This window comes from Anastrepha ludens, chromosome 5 (genome assembly GCF_028408465.1).
Source record: "Anastrepha ludens isolate Willacy chromosome 5, idAnaLude1.1, whole genome shotgun sequence".
Taxonomy (NCBI): Eukaryota; Metazoa; Arthropoda; class Insecta; order Diptera; family Tephritidae; genus Anastrepha; species Anastrepha ludens.
Genome location: NC_071501.1, coordinates 51,003,211 through 51,021,161, shown reverse-complemented (window position 1 = coordinate 51,021,161; position 17,951 = coordinate 51,003,211). Strand labels below are relative to the sequence as shown.

General features: G+C 39.2%; 1 protein-coding gene across 2 annotated transcripts in view; it reads left to right on the top strand.

The window, feature by feature from the left end:
• The window catches only part of LOC128865397 (voltage-dependent calcium channel subunit alpha-2/delta-4), a 175,927-nt gene that overhangs the window by 143,394 nt on the left and 14,582 nt on the right, over positions 1 to 17,951 (top strand). For both annotated transcript variants that reach the window (XM_054105732.1, XM_054105731.1), the window contains exons 5-14: positions 800 to 1,276; positions 1,337 to 1,618; positions 4,519 to 5,226; positions 5,303 to 5,400; positions 5,531 to 5,646; positions 5,710 to 5,921; positions 6,074 to 6,288; positions 12,866 to 12,970; positions 13,085 to 13,346; positions 13,409 to 13,876. In XM_054105732.1, the coding sequence (XP_053961707.1) occupies positions 800 to 1,276; positions 1,337 to 1,618; positions 4,519 to 5,226; positions 5,303 to 5,400; positions 5,531 to 5,646; positions 5,710 to 5,921; positions 6,074 to 6,288; positions 12,866 to 12,970; positions 13,085 to 13,346; positions 13,409 to 13,876 (2,943 nt within the window). The remainder of the gene's footprint in view (positions 1 to 799; positions 1,277 to 1,336; positions 1,619 to 4,518; positions 5,227 to 5,302; positions 5,401 to 5,530; positions 5,647 to 5,709; positions 5,922 to 6,073; positions 6,289 to 12,865; positions 12,971 to 13,084; positions 13,347 to 13,408; positions 13,877 to 17,951) is intronic.

The following is a 17,951-nucleotide window of genomic DNA, read 5'->3' as shown; positions in this document are numbered from 1 at the left end:
GATAGATTGTAAAGCCAGCCATGTTTTTACGTATACAGTTATATATAGCGCTTACACGCCTAATCTTATTTGTGGTGTGCGTTTTGATGTTTTTCTACAAACAGCTCCGAACGGCATATGATTTTTTATGAAACGCTTTTTTTATGGCAGAAAAATATTCGGTGGTCTGCCATTGCATGCCGAGGGTTGACCACTGTCAGATAAAATGTTTCTATCATTTGATATTTCAGGCCTGCAAATTTGCGCCTGTGCACTTCCGAATGGTATTCACGCACCAATCCATTCAGTGAAAAACATTCATGCATCTTTTATTTATAGCCGAATTTGGACTGGCCATAATCTATTGACTACATAGACTGCACTTCAAGTATATTTTTTTGATATTAAAACTTAAAGACAAATTGCAAAATTTCAGCCCTTCTGTATGTAATTCCGAACAAGAGCATTCTTGTTGTTGGACTCAAGGCGTTGGCATATATTTGTAGTGATGTACAGCATTCGTGCGAACATCCTTAGCTGGTTTGTTTATAAAAAAGCAACTAAAAACTCCAACGGAGTGTAACGTAACATTGGCTGCAGCTGCTGTTTGGTAGCGGTGATGCCAATTTATTGTTGCAAATTTGTTTATGCAACCATGTCTTAGCTAATATGACTTTGTATAAGTGTTTCGTTTCTTTATCTACCTAAGCAGCCCAAATATTAAGGATGTAAACTATATACTCAGTTATTTTTAAGTTTTCACACTTATCTTTACACAATTTCACTTTACTGAATTTTTGGTTTTGCTCTTTTTATTCAGCGCATCATGGACTCCGCCGAACAGGCCGCTCTTTCCGAATTGGACTCACAGAATTCCCACAGCACTTCAGCGACGGCAAATAATCAACACTACGACGCACGTCGCATTAACGAATACAACTCGGATGGCAAATTGGCCGATGGCGCACGTCACATGGATATACGCTTTATGCGCCGATTTGAGCGTTTACCAGTCAATCTCAGCCTTAGTTCGATTTTAGTACCGAATGGGGTTTCAATGGACGATGGCGATGTAAAGGCTGCACTGCAGTGGAGTGCGCATCTGGATCCACTGTTTCAAAATAATCTCGAACGTGACCCAGCGCTGTCTTGGCAATACTTTGGCTCATCAACCGGCTTCCTACGCCGTTTTCCCGGCACCGCTTGGCCACCTGAGGGTTCGAAAGGTAGCAAACAGATACATGATTTTCGTGCGCAAAATTGGTTTGTGCAGGCTGCATCGTCACCAAAAGATATTGTAAGTTTATAACCCTATTTTAAAATCCATAATTTCTAAATTTATAATTTACTCTTTCAGATGATCTTACTAGACTCCTCGTCCAGTATGTCGGAGAAGTCTTTCGAACTTGCCACAGCTACGGCTTTTAATATACTTGATACGCTAGGCGAGGATGATTTCGTTAATTTAATCACCTTTTCGGAGGATGTCAAAACGCCAGTGCCGTGCTTTAAGGATCGTATGGTTCGCGCTACCCCGGACAATGTACAGGAGATAAAGTCCGCAGTGAAGGCCATCAAACTTGAAGACACAGCTAATTTCACAGCTGGCCTAGAGTATGCCTTTAGTCTGCTTCACAAAGTAAGATACATCCACTTTATTTTGTTTACTTTAGCGTTTTCATTGCACTGTATGCGATGCTTTATTTACTAAGAAATTTTCTTTTGTAGAAATTTTAAAATAAATCCCAATACTTCCAGTTTCTCTTATGATTTTCATCCGGCGCTTATTTGTCCATCTTTCTTCATACTTTACGCCTTTTCTGAAAGTTCATAATTCGTATTCACTTCCGGTCCCATTAAGTGCGCCGTGAAATCAAACAAACCGCAATAAACAATTTCTTACAGCAGTATGCAAACGGTAGAGCTCTGACTGTAGCCTGACTATATTACCGTTCACGTATAGATCTCCTACTAGAAGTAAGGTTCCTAATAGCTTTACAGTCTCGAAAACTGCTGAAAGTATGCCACCTTCTATCCTGTCAGCAAAATTTTACTCGCACAGATACATATGTGGAGCCGCTTACTCAGTTTCACTGATCCAAAGCGAGCCTTCGTACAATAACTCTATAATAGATAATAGGTGAAAAAACTTTTTTGTGGAAGACTATAGAAACCTAGCATTTAGGTTAAATTAAGCTAGAAGGAACAAATGTATGTGTCATTCCAGTCTATTATAGTGAAAAATTCAGTACACCTCGGGGAGGACTGATTACATCATCCCATCGGTGGCATTCAATAGGATTTTTGCCACTCTCTTTCCACCACTGGAGGAATTGAGAAGGGACTTTCACACACTTTCAAGCAACCTCGACAGTACAGTTTATATAGATGGTTTGAAAATAGATTGTGGGGTTGGAGCAGGAATTTAATCTCCTAGACTTAGAATTGAAAAATATGTGCCTCTTCCTAATATTTACAGTGTCTTCCAGTTAGAAATATTGGCAATAGGGGAGGCTTGTGCGCTACTAATCGCAAACTCCTCTTTTAAGAACAACATCGCTATTCTTTCAGATAGCCAAGCTGCAATCCAGGTACTGGATTTTGCCATAACAATTTCTAAACTGGTAGAAAAAAACAAGAAAATGAGAAAACAGATGAACTGGCCACAGCGGGATCTGCCATGAATAACATTCTTGCAGCATCGGTATTCACACTACTGAATGCAATCAAGAATTCAATCTACTCAAAATACCTTCCAATCGCGTATGGTATGTAGATGGAAAGGTCAGACGATATGCAAAGTTAGCAAAACGTTATGGCCCACCTACGACCATAAATAATTGTCAACATTGATAAATATCAAGCGAAGGGATGCCTGCAAACTCACGACAGTGCTAACTGGGTCTGGTTCATAGGAGAGCACGCAGCCAAAACGGGTTTTTCTTACACCACTCACTGTCGCAGCTGTAAACAACCGTAGAAAGAAGAAACTACCTCCCACTTCTTCTGTGAATGCCCTTGTATGCCCTCGTATGTTAACCCTTGGCAAGCCGCCTTTTGAAAACCTCGCTGAGCTGGCTGAGATAGACTTAAATAACCATATAAAGAGTGTCACTCTCACAGAGGAGATATAGTGGTGAAGGAATAAACCATTTTACCTTGTTGGTAGCAAGGATGTGGCAACAAAATTGTGGAAGCGCTAATTGGATTCAAGGAAAAATCGCACTTCAATCCATCACCCATACAAGTCTTATGGTATCCCAGAGCTGGAAGCATTTAATATTAGCACAAACATGAAGCGCGTTGGCATTAAGCGAGTTGCACAGTAGTGGAGAAAGAACTCCTCCTGACTAGTACCCGTAGTTTCATACCCCAATGTGTCACTTTTACACATTTCAATGTCTTTACTATCCCATAGTTTAGTAATTGATTTCGATGGCTGATAAATTTATTTGTGGATAGATGAAATTGGAACTTATGCATATTGAATTTTTCATACACTTTTAGTGTACTAACCCTGCGGCTCAGTACAATTATTATTATTATTTGTTGTTGTCGCGCGTTTACAGGCGCATGGTGTTAAAACAAAAGATTGCCAATGTTTTCGATTATTCGCTTTTGCCTTTATCTGGGACCATCTTAGGTTTTCCTCGACACCTAAAAGCTCGTCGAAAAGGTTGCGTTGCCATGATTCTTTAAAACGTCATCTGCGCTGATGTCTTTGAGGGTTCCAATCTAACGCCGTTCTGCTTATTTCATTAGCTATTTTGAGGATGGTGTGCCCAATCCGTCTCCATTTACATGATGGATTTTTTCATCCGAAATTTAGTTGTCAGGCCTGACAAATGATTGTGAGCTTTGTGTGGTACATGCTGCTATAAGCCAAGTTTCACAACCGTAAAGCAGAACAGACTTTATATTCGAATTAAAAATCCTTACTTTTGTGCGTTTTGTCTTGTGTCATGTAGCCTCAGTCCATTTACTTTGATTAAATAAATCATTATTTTCGCCCGAAGTGGTATCTGAACACTCTGGAAAGTGTTTAATCAGAAAAAAATCAAGGGTTTCCCTTTTCTTGGTGGTCCAGGACTCATCTTGCCTGTGTGCGAAGCCTATCCTGGGGAGAATAAATCTTAAACTTTTTATAGTACCATAAAAATATCGCCAGGAAATCACTCTTCTGCTTCTTTAGACGAATAACATTTGTTCGCACTATTGCCAGTGGAGCTTACGACCTATCCTTTTGCCTTGTGAATTGATTAGGCAAGAGAACTACATAAATATAGCTGCTGTAATACACTAACCAATTTTTTTATTGTTTTTAAACATCAATTTGTGTTATTTTAAAACTTAGACAACTAGTTTTAAATCCTACTAACATTCCATCATTTATATTGCATCAGTTTGTTTACCCGCTCACTTGCTTGCGCTTTATTATTTATTTCAACTGGACTAGCAACATTAGAATATTTCTCATCTTTCACAGTTCTTCCCTATATTCCACTTCTGAATGAATTTAATATTTTTTCTTATCTTCAGTACAACCAATCTGGTGAAGGCAGCCAATGTAATCAGGCTATTATGCTCATCACCGAAAGCACATCTGAGACCCACAGCGACATAATCAAACAATATAATTGGCCACATATGCCCGTACGAATTTTTACGTATTTAATCGGTTCAGATTCGAGCAGTCGCAGCAATCTGCATGAAATGGCTTGCTCTAACAAGGGATTCTTTGTGCAAATCAATGATATGGATGATGCACGCAAGAAGGTTATCGACTATGCTCTGGTAATGGCACGTCCGATGATAATGTATCAGGCCGATCATCCTGTACACTGGAGTCCCGTCTTTGTCGCCGGCAAGACAGGTGGTTTGGCTCGCGACTCCGACTACCAGCGTCGGCTGGTGACGACAGTTTCAACTCCGGTCTTCGATAGACGAAACCATTCGGTGCGTGTGGCTAATTTACTCGGTGTTGTAGGCACCGATGTGCCCATCGAGGAGATACGTAAAATGATACCGCAACATAAACTGGGACCGAATGGATATTCGTTTATCGTTGATAATAATGGGCGTGTACTGTATCATCCAGACTTGCGTCCATTGAGTGATGGTAATCAATATATAGATCAGTTGCGGCCGCGGTACACGTCGGTCGACATAACGGAGTTGGAACTGCCGGAAACCGAGGTGGGCAATGAGCATGAAATTGTCGAAATGAATAAGAATCTGTTGTATGATGTGAGTAAAAGCAAGAGAAGATCAGATGCAATTTTTAAATAATGAGAATTATGTAATGAAAATATTTAATTCACAGATGCGCAGCGATATGCTCTTGCCCAAGGAAGGTGAAACCGAATTCACCATATTCAATCACTTTGATGGCATGAAACGTGTAGCGGCGCGTACGCAAAGGTAAATAACGGAATCAACTGAATATGTACTTGTAGAACTAAGGGTACAATTTGACAGTAGTCGTAAAATTTCTGTTATTCCACCATTTATATCAGAGGGCTAATTAATTTTTGTATCTTATCCCTTTCAGGTATTTTTATGGACCTATTGACGATACGCCCTTCACCTTAGCTGTTGTACTCCCCGAAAAATATGGCAGCCATGAGTTGGTCTCCCAACAGGAAATACGGCACTCGCGCAGAAATGGTAAGAGACACATAAATAGTCCAGCTTTTGTTATTTACACTTAAACTTCATCTTTCCTCATAGTGACTGAGTACTTCAAGGGAGAAAATTGGCGCGTACATCCCGATTGGGTGTATTGTGAGTACAACAGTGTTAGTGATCTAGAGAAAGAGCGTGAAAGCTCGGGCGAATCTCTCTCAGCCTCACGTGAACAAGAATTGAGTTTTGGCTCACCCGAAGAGCAGGTGTTACATTTCTTGGGGCGTGCAGGTCGACCCGGCTGGAAGTGGATGTCGGTAAGCAAATTGGAAAAAGACACTTGATTGTGTACACATCCAAAGAGCATTTCAGTTCATGTTGATTTTTTTATTTTACTCCAATCATTCAACATGTTGCTCTTTGATTTGGAATAACTTTTCTATAACTTCTGCCTTTTTATTTTTAACAGGTGCGCCCGAAACCACCGCAACCACACCACGCCATGCATGGTGCGACACCTGTCGGCCATTTTGCCCAACATCTGAATAACGTACAAGGATCTCGCAAAGCTGAACCATACTTTTGCGATCGAACCTTGGTACAGAGTTTGGTGCGTGACGCTATGGTAACAGATGGGCTGGATCGAAATTCCACTGCAACTTCAAATGGCAAAGAGGATAAACAGTATGTGTCCGGGGGGCACGCTGTGTGGAAGCATGAAATATCGCGCTTTTACATTACTATTTTCATTTTTATTTTCTCTTACTCTGCACAATACAAATGCGCTAAAATATAATTTAATCGAATGCGAGCCGTCACATTTTATCAAATGATAATGATAATGATCGCCCAAAAGGGATTGAAAGCGCTTATTTCTGAAAAAATGCTCTAGGTGCTCTACGTTTAAATTTTAGTCTCTCGTTAATAACTCTGCTAAGGAGAAAAAGATGTTACGATTTCACTACATTTTCTTCCATACATCAACCACAATAGTAAATGATGCTGAGCCTCCACTGCATGGGTTCCTATCAGATGGAACAGAAGCTCTTTTAATTGTATTCGATTCACACCAGGCCAGAAGGGTTTTAGAATGTTTCAAATTCACGCTGAGCTGGATTGACTACCACTTTGTTTGTCTGGAGCAATCATATTGGAGATGTTCCGCATATTGGAGTTATCCTGTAATGTGAATGCAAGTTGGTATTACAGTTGCTCGACAATTATTTGTATTGGTTTCACGCCCAACTACGTCTCACACGTTGTAATTCAGTGGATTAAGTTCTGGGGAGTTAGACAGCCTCAAGTTCGGCGTTATGTGGTCATGGGAACTTTCACCCATTTAATCTTGTGTCGCCATCGCTTTGTGGGAAGGAGCAAAGCCTTGCTAAAAAATGTATGGACTGTATCCACGTACACTATCAACCCAGGATTCCTTTACTGTCTCTAGTATCTCGATATATGCCGCAGAATTCACTCGAAATTCTTGAGCAAAGAAGTCTGTTGATATGGCATTTCCTTGGTTGTACACAACACGTAAAGCCATAACAGTGGCTGGAAACTTCGTTTGCTTCGCAAAAGGAAACTCTATAGTATTGGGACATAACCATTTTCATTTCTAGTCATTACATGAAGAAACAAAGGGGAACGAAATTGAAGTACAAAAATAAAAGTTGTTAAGTCGTGAGTGACGGGAAGTGTAAATCTGGGTTAAAGCCACGGAAATTAATACGATTTTTATGGCCCCAAAAGACCTATTGAATGGTTGAGGAACCGATCGAAGTATTGTATCCCTTGGCTGTCAGTGTTGGACTTTAGCTCGACCTAAACCTTCAACCGTCAACGTAGCGATCCCCTCCCGATACTACCGTTTAGTAAATCATCGGGAGGCGGTTGAGCACTAAGCTCTAGGTCAACTAGTTGTCACATGCGGTCCATCAAAAACAGCATGTACTTTAACATTCCCGCAGTTTTGTTTATTTCCGAAGGAAACGACCCCAGTTGAGCGTTTGCACCCCCTCCCACCAAACTTGAGTCATGTCGACACAGTTGACGACGGTCGTTGTAAGTGCGAAGACATTTTGAACCCTACCTCACCCACCACAAAAAAAAAATCGACTTAAGAATCCGTTGCCCACGCATACTTTGATGTCATTAACTATCTGGAACTATCGGATCTTTTGCTAGTGCAGCTAAATCACGTCGGCTAGTTGCAAATTGTGGGCATACAAAAAAGACATGTCTTGTTCACGGACTCTAAAGCGAGGTAGCAAGCATGCCCTGTCAGGAATTATGTTAGCTGGAAGTTAAGCTCAGCTACCTTTCAATGTTTGGGATTACATATAGGTCAACTTTCCTTTTGTCGAGTTCTCACAACACTCCTGTCATTTTACTAAGGATATAGTCTTCTCCTTTTCTACGCTAGTATGACATTGCTCCTTTTACTTCAATATAAAAAAGGGGCGTCATGCCTGCGATTACCATTGCTGCTTCCTCTGAGGCAGTTTTGTGTGCGCTTTTCACGCACACTACGCAAAGTCTGTACAAGGCCTCGTAAGGTACGTACGCCTTTATCTCCAATTCGCCCAGTTTACTTCCATTTCGCCCATACTAGAGCTGCATATAACACAGTGGATGTGATGACGCTAGTTAGTAGCCTACGTTTGGCTTATAGATTAAGACATTTGTGCAGAGTACCTACTTATAATTCGGTCCAAACCGAACATTAATTTATTTTATTTTTTATTTAACGCACCTTTTCCAGCACCGATATTTTTTATGTTTTTCCTGTAATTCAATATCTTAAATCATAACTGGCGTTTGCTTAATCAAATATTTTTGAATTGAAAAAAAAAAACTTCTACGCACTAAAGCACCAATTTCTTTTGTTTTTTGTATTCCTACTCTTTTTTCTTTCCGATAAATATGTTTTGGTTATTTTCTCGATGATAAACATTTCATATGCAAATAACTTATTTTGTGGAAAATTTATATTGTATATATTTACATATATGTTATGACGAAAATTTTAACGCGCCTACAAAACTTTCACCTAATTTATGCAATATAAATATTTATAAAAAACCGTAGTCCAATCGCCACATTAATGGCAATTTTAAAGAGGTAAATTACACAATATACTCAAAATGCATATTTTATTGCTACGCTGCTATTGGTAACCCATAAGACGTAATGCTAATGCTGTTTTAAACCGCATTGGCCATTGTAAGCTATTTTTCTAGGAACTATTGTTGGCATATATTCAAAAAGCTTTTTGGAGCTTTCATTAACCCAAAGCTTCTGAAGCTTCAAAGTTAAAAAATAGTGAAAGCTCGATTTAAGGTCTTACTGTAAAAGCTTTCATGAAAATGAAAGTATTATCAAAGCTACTTCGATTAATGACTTTCTACTGCTATTCACGAATGTATCATACTTACAGACGTGTATAATCAATATAGGCATACATTTTTATATACCCACACAAGAGTCAATCTTTTTTAACTCGTAAAAGTCTTTGCATTAACAATTTGGATTCGCTTTTTGATAGCTGTTAACTACTCAGCTTGTATAACGAGGTTTTTCTTAATTTTTTTTACATCGCACGTTTTTTCTAGCTATTTTATTTAGTTTACAACATAAATATTATAAGCTACAACACACGAAAAAAATTGAAAGACTAAATAAATTTATTATATTTAAATTATCAGTTTAGTGCTAACAATTTATGTTTTTAATATTTAAACTTTTAATGATAAATGTTTTAAAAATATCCTGAAATAAGCACACAATTCACGGAAACTTAAATAAATTGTTAAGAAAAATAAAACCTATAGGACGAAAAAGCATAAGACCAATGTTGGGTTAGGCTAGGTTGAAGCGGTTGTCCACTGTGGTGCACACTCAGGCTCATAGCCCAGGGTGATGCCGAGTGGGGAATTTATGCTTATCTCTCCTAAAACCATTGTACACTTTTTAAAAAATTTAGAAGATCCCTGATTTCGGAGCAGAGATCTACCAATACATTAAAAAATTGTAGATCTAAAATGCTAAATCTACGTATGGATAGAGCAGGACAATGGCACAAACGGTGCGGGATTGTCTCTTCCTCTCCCTCATCTAGTCATGTGTTTGCCCTGTTATAGCTGAAGTCAGTGTGCTAAGACTGTGCTTATCGCGTTTTAGCAGAGATTCTATGCGTTTAGCATTGATAGTCGGCCACAATTGTCGGGCGATTCTGCATGTGATTTCATTACGCCATATTTCATTCGCTGCCCTTATAATTCCCTCAAAGATAAGCTGCTTAAATGTTTGCAAGGGTATGCCTATATCATTGTATATGCACTCATCATTTCCAGGTAACGCATTTGACTGTATCGAATCGTTCCGTAAGATATGTCAACACCTTTTGCTTTCAATTTCACAGCAGCTCCACGTAAAATCAAAGTTGAATCTTTCGAGAACAATGCGAGAATATTTTTTTCGTCTTTTTTTGAGACTTCCGCGATCAGGAAAATCATCAACGCTACCGACCTTTTTATAGCGATTTATCCACTTGCTAACGAACTGCTTCGACTTTCCCATATATTTCGCAGCAGCAGTTTGCGTTAATTTGGGTCCCTTTTCATGCAAACATGGGAAAATTGCCTTAAAGCGAGGGGCGTAAGCAGCACTAATTTCGAAAAATCACTCAATTGAAGACTGCTGACTTTTTACAAAAAGCATGAAGGACTGAAGCGCCCTCTATGTCATAGAAAAAGAAACAGGACGCTCTGATTTTTTATCTACGTGTAACAGTGACCACGCTCTTATGTAACAGACACTATTAACTTGTGTAGACATGACACATACATATAAGCGTTTTGCCTTTGATAGTAATGGCTGCCCAATACTTGACAGAACCCTCTCCGAAATTATGAACTTTTCTCTTCTCCTTTTTCTTACGCTTCTCATACCAATATATTTGGAAGCCACCTGGATTGAATTTTTTTTAATCGGAAAAACATACTCCTTCCAATTTATCGTCCCAAAACTAGTACCTCTCTGCAAATGGCAGTCTGGTCCGTTTGTGTTGTGTGGTTTAGATACTTGTTTTACTTATTCTAGACTAGAATCCGCTTGCAGAATTTGTTGAAGACGGCGGGTAGTAACTTCCAAATTAAGACTGTGTTTAATTTCAGCAAGGTTATTTAGTTTATTTATTTATGTAAAATTACAGTTTTGCTGCATTTTAATTATGAAGCTATCTCTCGCATTGTAAAGCCTCTCTCTCCATATTAAAATGTGTCCCTGCTCAAATTCAGGCAAAAATTTCCCGCGCTGTATTTTTCTTGTTTCTAAACCAAAACAACCACAAAAATATGAGAACAAGATAAAGCGACCGAAAGCACTTTTATATAGTAATTTTAATGTAATAACTTACATCGCACACTTTTAAATTAAAAGCAAATGCTTTTCATTGACTTCAAACAAGCATTTGACACCATCAACCGAATGACCATGCCAACAATCTTCAAAAAATGTAAAATCCGTGAAGCACTAATCAGGAAAATAATGATAACCAATGATGTATGTTCTCTACAGTTGAATGTCCACCGTGTTATTTTCGAGTGTACTAACCGAAGGCAAAATCAGTAGGCCTTTGAATAAATGAAGGCAAAACTAAATATCTGAAGGTCTCCCGCAGCGAGGAAAGACGAAGTCCTGAAAACATCCAAATCGGGGCATTAACTTTTGAAGATGTTCAACACTTCAAATATTTGGGAGTGTTAATAAAAATGATAACAGTAGTTACGACACAATACAAGACAGAATAATGGCAGCAAACAAAGCATATTACGCCCTCACAAAATTGCTGAAGTCCAAATTGCTCACACGTGAATGTAAACTCCGCCTCTACTATCGGTGCTGTCCTACGGCTGCGAGTGCTGGACATTGACAAGCAAAGACGAAAGTAGCTTAAAAGTTTTCGAACGAAAAGTACCCCGAAGGGTGTTTGGCCCCACTACAACGATGAGTTGCTAAACTTATGCCAGGGAGAAGACGTCGTGAAATACATTAAATCCCAAAGGCTTCGTTGGTTAGGACACACTGTGCGCATGGAAGACAGCCGCCCCCAAAAATGTTTTTAATCAACGAATTGTCTAATGACCCGAGCCCGAGGACGTCCAAGGTTAACCTGGCTTGACCAAGCCATAGCCGACCTGAAAAAGCTACGAGTTAGGAGGTGGAGATCTGTTGCTATAAACCGTGCAGATTGGAAGAGGATTGTGGATGAAGCTAAAGCTTACCCTGAGCTGTAATCGCTACCTGATGATGATGATGACTAACCGAAGGCGTTCAAATTTTAAAGTATCATCAAGTCGTGTAGGTGTTTTTTTTTTATTTTTTGTTTTTTGTAGGAAGTCTGTTAAAGTGTAGTAGTACCAGTGTAGTTGTACCAGTTATTAACAAGATTCCATTCGAGGTGTTGTTTGTTGTCGAAGTGTTGGTTAATATGATTTTTAATATAAATATCGAGTAAGTTTCTGTGGTAGTTACTGGACTTTGATGAGTTTATTTGGCCGATTTGGCAACGAAATTGCTCCTAAATATATTTTGGTGCCCAGGCACCTATATTAAAATAATTTTTTGGGCAGTTTTGTGTGATAATATTTCTGATGTTATTTGTGTAATAGCTGCTGTTATATCGGCTAGGAAATTAAGGGCGTAGAGTGGGTCTGAGCATATAGCTACCTTTTTTCTTTCGTGTTTTACTAGGTGTGTGATCTTAATGAAAGAAGGAAAGAGAAAAGGCGGAGTTCATTTCTGCATCAGCAGTACTCATTCATATTTTCGAACCTAAGATAAGCGCAAAACTTCTGCTTTTCAGGAATTCCCTCTTTTAGATAGCTATTTATTATGTTTATTCAAAGACTTTTCGAAAATAATACTCTATTTTTTATCGAATGCGCATTCGTATTTTAGGGCGCCATTTCGCAGAGAGAAAAGTTGAAAGCGAAGTGGGTTACCCATAAGAGAGAGAGATAGAGATAAAGCAAAACTCCTACATTTTAAAAGCCCGTTATGCAAGCTAATCTGTCAGCAGTTGGTTAAAAATAAATATCCGATTTGGAACTAACAAATTATTTCTGCTCTAATTCAAGCAGAGTTAAAAAAGAATGTCCCATTAGCACATCCCCTTGTTGTTGGTCCAGCTTAAAACAAAAATGAACGATTTAATATGTATTTCTGTTCATTACAATAGCTTTTATTACAATATTTACAGGCAAGGTTATCAAAAGTTTCTGGTTGCCACTTCTTTTGTTGCCACACGTTCGGGTCTGCTACGTTGGATTGATCACATCAAAAGACCAGAAGACTCACCTGAGCCGTAAGTTCTTAAACTTCCAGCCACTTGACATATTTTCCAACTAATATAAAATAATAATATAATATTTTAAGCACGATTTTTTTTCTAAGCAAACCCATATTTTTTTCTTAACAGTCATTTTAGTGAGGACAACGCTCGCGCGATGGACATGACCTGGTATAAACGAGCCGTGGATCAACACACCGTCGAACAGGACAGCTTTGTCTATAGCGTGCCCTTTGCCACTGGATATGCACCCAAATTGAATACCACGCTTGTGACTGCTTCGCATGCAATATTTGTCGAACATCGTGGTCACAAGGCTATTGCCGCTGTCGTCGGATTGCAATTTCAGTTGGACTCATTGGCGAAACATTTCATAAACATAACCTCAACCGTTAGTATATAATGCAGCCAATTAAAGCAGACATACTAATAAACAATAAAAATGTCTTTCAGTGTACCGGTATGACAGGCTGTCGCCGCACATGTGCCTCAGATGATCTCGACTGCTATGTGTTGGACAATAATGGCTTTGTTATTATCTCCGAGCAGGGTGATCATTCAGGCAAATTTTTTGGTCAAATTGATGGCACTATAATGGACTCGTTAGTGCAAGATCGTATTTATAAGCGCGTCACTATCAATGATTATCAAGGTGTTTGCTCGGATGCTGACAATCCTTATACGGCTGCAAGCGCTTCACTGCAGCCACACCGCGCTTCCACTTGGCTAATGAAATATTTGATATCGTTGAGCGCCACTTGGTTGTCAATATTACCAGCACCGTTGCATGCTTGGCCACAGGACGATTACACCTACAATGAAGATGTCTTTGAAGAGCCCTCATATGATTATGAACCTTTCGAGGATTACAACTCACCCATCGATGAGGAAATGGATGAATTTTTCACTACCGCTGATGTGGTAAGTTAAGAGAACTTGAAAAGGTTTGACCTCTAATGATATGAAAATTCCGAAAAAATCTCTGAAAAATATTATTAGGAGTTGTTTGATGTGTCACATAATAAAATGCAGTAGAAATTCGATTCTTGCAATTTTCGAGGTTGTCACAAGTGCTGAGGTTTTTTTTCACACAAATTAAAACAGTTTTTTTACTAATAGCAATCCAAGTTTACTTGTTTTTAATATATTAAAGTAATACGTTTCATTTGAAATTAAAGAAATTTTGAATTTTGGTTTGTTTTGCACTGTTTATGAACCTCTGCAGCATCATAACATTGTTTAAGGGGGGAGCCTGTTTTAGAGGCTTCAAAAAATCGTGGATTTTTTTGGGAAGGAAAGAAATTTTCGATTGAAACTTTCAGTTATTATTGTTATATATTTCAAAAGTCTTCTCAAATTTTTTCATTAAAATATATATCATATTGTGCCTAGTACAAGCATTTTGCCGAGGCGCTTCGAGTGTGCATGTGTCGTGCGGCGGGAAAGATGCAGGACGCAATTTTCACCTGAAACCAAAACCCCAAAAATATTTTTATTTTAGTATAGTATAGCTTCTAGTTAAACCAAGAAAATTAAACAAAAAGTGGGAAATTCAACAATTTTTCGCTAATTAAAAAAAAAATAATTTTTTTGGAAAAACAAATTCACTTTAGATTGATTAAAACGTGGGTTAATCATAACTTTCTTCAGGTTTTTTAGGTTCAACTAGAAGAGAATTTAATTCCGAATACAATCAATATTATCTCGTTTCGATGGGACGTTTAACTTTCTCCCTACCTTTCCCGCCAATCGTAAAAATAAAAAACCGAGAAATCGCGCGACAAAGTTTTTGTATATAGAAAATCCGCTCGTATACCTGCTGGACTTGCTCACAATTTCTTCTGTAACTCCGAAAAAATTTTTATTTTGCTTTTGAAATTTTGAGGACACATTGGATAGTTTGGGAAGACATTTGCAAAAAAAACGATTTTTTGAAGCCCCAAAAGCAGGCTCCTCCCTTAAGTAAGCATGGTTTCGCTCTGCCCAATCCAAGCATACATTGAATGCTGTTATTGCCTCCTCCGTTGTAATTTTATTCGTTTCTAGTATCACGTCGTTAGTTCCTTCACCTACTGTTTGGTCGTCTTCATCACAGTGCTCTTCATTTAAAGTTGTGGGTTTCAAATGAGGTGCAGCAATCCATTGCTCGATTTAAGATTGGTAGACTGCTGCAATGGTTCTACTTCCCGAAGCAATGTTGCAATGAATTGAATATTGAATGCATCATCAGATATCTGTAATTGTAACTCAAAAAGAGGAATGATATCGTCACAATCCCAGTCACACGCTTCTTCTTCTTTGAAAGGATGACTGAATTGAAGTTGCCGTAAGAGCGTTCCATGCACTACGTAAAAAGCATATTGCATTTTTTAGTTCGATATTTAACAGTGACTAATCGATAGCTCCTCCACGATAAACAATGTGACTTAAGAGGAATATTTTGTAATTCAATTTAGTAAACCTTATAACGTTTTGTTTATGGGCTTCATTAGAGCCGTACAGTTTGGAGGAAAGTATATTACATTACCGATATTTGGTCATAATAGCTCTTTCAATCGCTTTCTTTGCAATGGCAGGGAAAATTATCAATAAGAAATGTTTTTTCCAGAAAAATGTGTGCGCGTTAAAAGAGTTCCTTACCTGTTTATTTAAGCAATTTTTGATTAAAACAGAATTTTTTATTTTGACAAAAAATGAACATACCTCTGGCACAAATGTTGTGTGAAACCATTCTTCAAATAACGCTAGGTTCATCCAAGCACTTGTATTTCCTTTGTAGAGAACAAGTATATCAGTAAATTTTTTCAATGAACGTGGATTCACCGATTTACCAATAAACATTATTTTTACCAGCATTTGTACAAGCAAAAAACGTTATTCTGTTCTTACTGAACTTATCCATCCGAGCCGAGGTTTCTTTGAGCTAAGACCTTCTAAAATAGGTCAGACTCATCGGCATTGTATATCTGCCCCTTTTGTCAAACTTGAATCCATAATTATTTTGTTAAATTTGTCCAAAAATTAATTGATTGAGTTAAACCTTTTTTTTATATCCTTGTTCCCTCCGCTCTGTAGCATAAGGCCTCGACAAGACTCTTCCATCGTCATTTTGTTTTTTTTTTTTTTTTGTGGGTGAGGTAGGGTTCAAAATGCCTTCGCACTTACAGCGACCGTCGTCTACTGCGTCGTGAGGTGTGACCACTAAAACGATCCCTCCTTTCCTTCTAGGGAGACACCCTTCCCTGCTTTCTATATTACTTCGGGAGGGCCCAGATCGGCATCCATAAAGGACCAATTTTATTCACCCACGTCTGGGTCCACCATATTTGTAGCTAGCTTTCATACTATAGACTCGTCACAAGAATCTCGATCTGTGCGGCTTCACTTTGTTGCATTGTGTCGAGGTCAATCTTTTTTTTTTCGTAGTACGTTCTCGATGTATTTCTTTACCGCGTTCCAGCTGTCAACACGTTCGAGCATTTTGCTGATTATGTTGCTCGGAGCGATGTCGCCAATCTGCTCCCTCAGAGCATTTCTTTCCGCGAGCCATCTGTCACAACTAAAAAACTTGTGTTCAGCGTCATCGCTCGGTGCTTCGCAGTATATGCACTTGGAATCGATTACCTTACCTGTACGGTATAGGTAACTCCGGAAGTATCCGTGGCCCGAGAGGAACTGAGTTAAGAAGTAGTTCACTTCTCCGAAGTTCCTTTGGACTCTTTTGTCAATTGATGGAATAAGTTTCGCCCTCCATCTGCCACTCGGTTCAGCGTCCCTTCGGCTTTGCCACCGCAGCTTGGTTTGGCATCTTCGTTCTGAGAAGCTAGTGATGGCGTGTTTCTTCTTGGAGTCCCACGCATCCATTCGTTCCCGGACCATGAGGTCGATGGGTATCTGGCCGCTGATCACGAAAATTGCAGCGCCTGAGACAGTGCGGTAGGCTGAGGAAACTCTGTTCGTTGCACAACCTCCAGTGCTTTGCGCTTGGTTTTGCTGCCGTACAGGAGAATTGAACTTGTGGGCGCCATAATTAGCTTTCGTTTGCTCTGTGTTGGCCCACCGATGTTTGCCATTAATCTACTTAGCATACCCATGACCTTTGCTGCTTTGGTAGCTCATCGTTATGCCGCCCCATGCGAAGTGGGCATCGCGCAACATCGACCAAGTGATATTGTATTTGGCCGACCGTGACCTCTGCTTCTTGGTAGATTCCTGTCCAGTACCATTCTCGTGATGCTTTCTAGGGGTTTTTTAAGTACAACAATATAAACTTCACACATTTGCTGAATATTCGCGGGCTAGTGCGTCTGGAGATTTTCGAATTCGCCCATACTGTATTCATTCGCACGAGCGCCGCCTTTACTTTGTTTAGCCGCAGTTGACATCTTCATCTGCTCCACCGTCTGTCGTGTTAGTGCAGCCGAGGTATCAGAAGCTTTCAAAAATTCCACCGGACACCCGTTAATCTTTATAGGTATTGCTTTGATGTGGTTGACTCTTATAGCCTTGGCCTAGGCTCTGTTGACCTCCAGTCCGACAGTGCGTGCCAGCGTGACTAGTCTGTGTGCCTTCATGTCAGTGAAGTGTCAGTGCCATCTTCGCACGTGGCTTTGTGGAGCTTCAGCTTTTTGATTGCATTCTTGATATCCACTAGACTAGGGCAAGATGTTGTTATTTTGCTGGTGGTTGGTGTGCTGCCCACTTCGAAGCTAGATTGACTGCTAAGAGCGATGTTGCTAATTACTTCAAAGTGTTCTTTCCAACTACAGATCTGGTCATCATTGGAGGTCAATAAAGCACGATTCAGATTTCTAGTGGGTTGGTTACTAATTCGTAAGTTTTTCGCCCTTTGATCCGCAATCCAATTGAACAACGCCTTTTCCATTTTTAGAAACTCAGAAATCATATGAATTTTCCTTTTACCTAGACTGGATTCAGATCGCGTAACAAACTTTTCTATGGATGGTTCATTTTTTTAATAGGAGTTGTGGTTGCT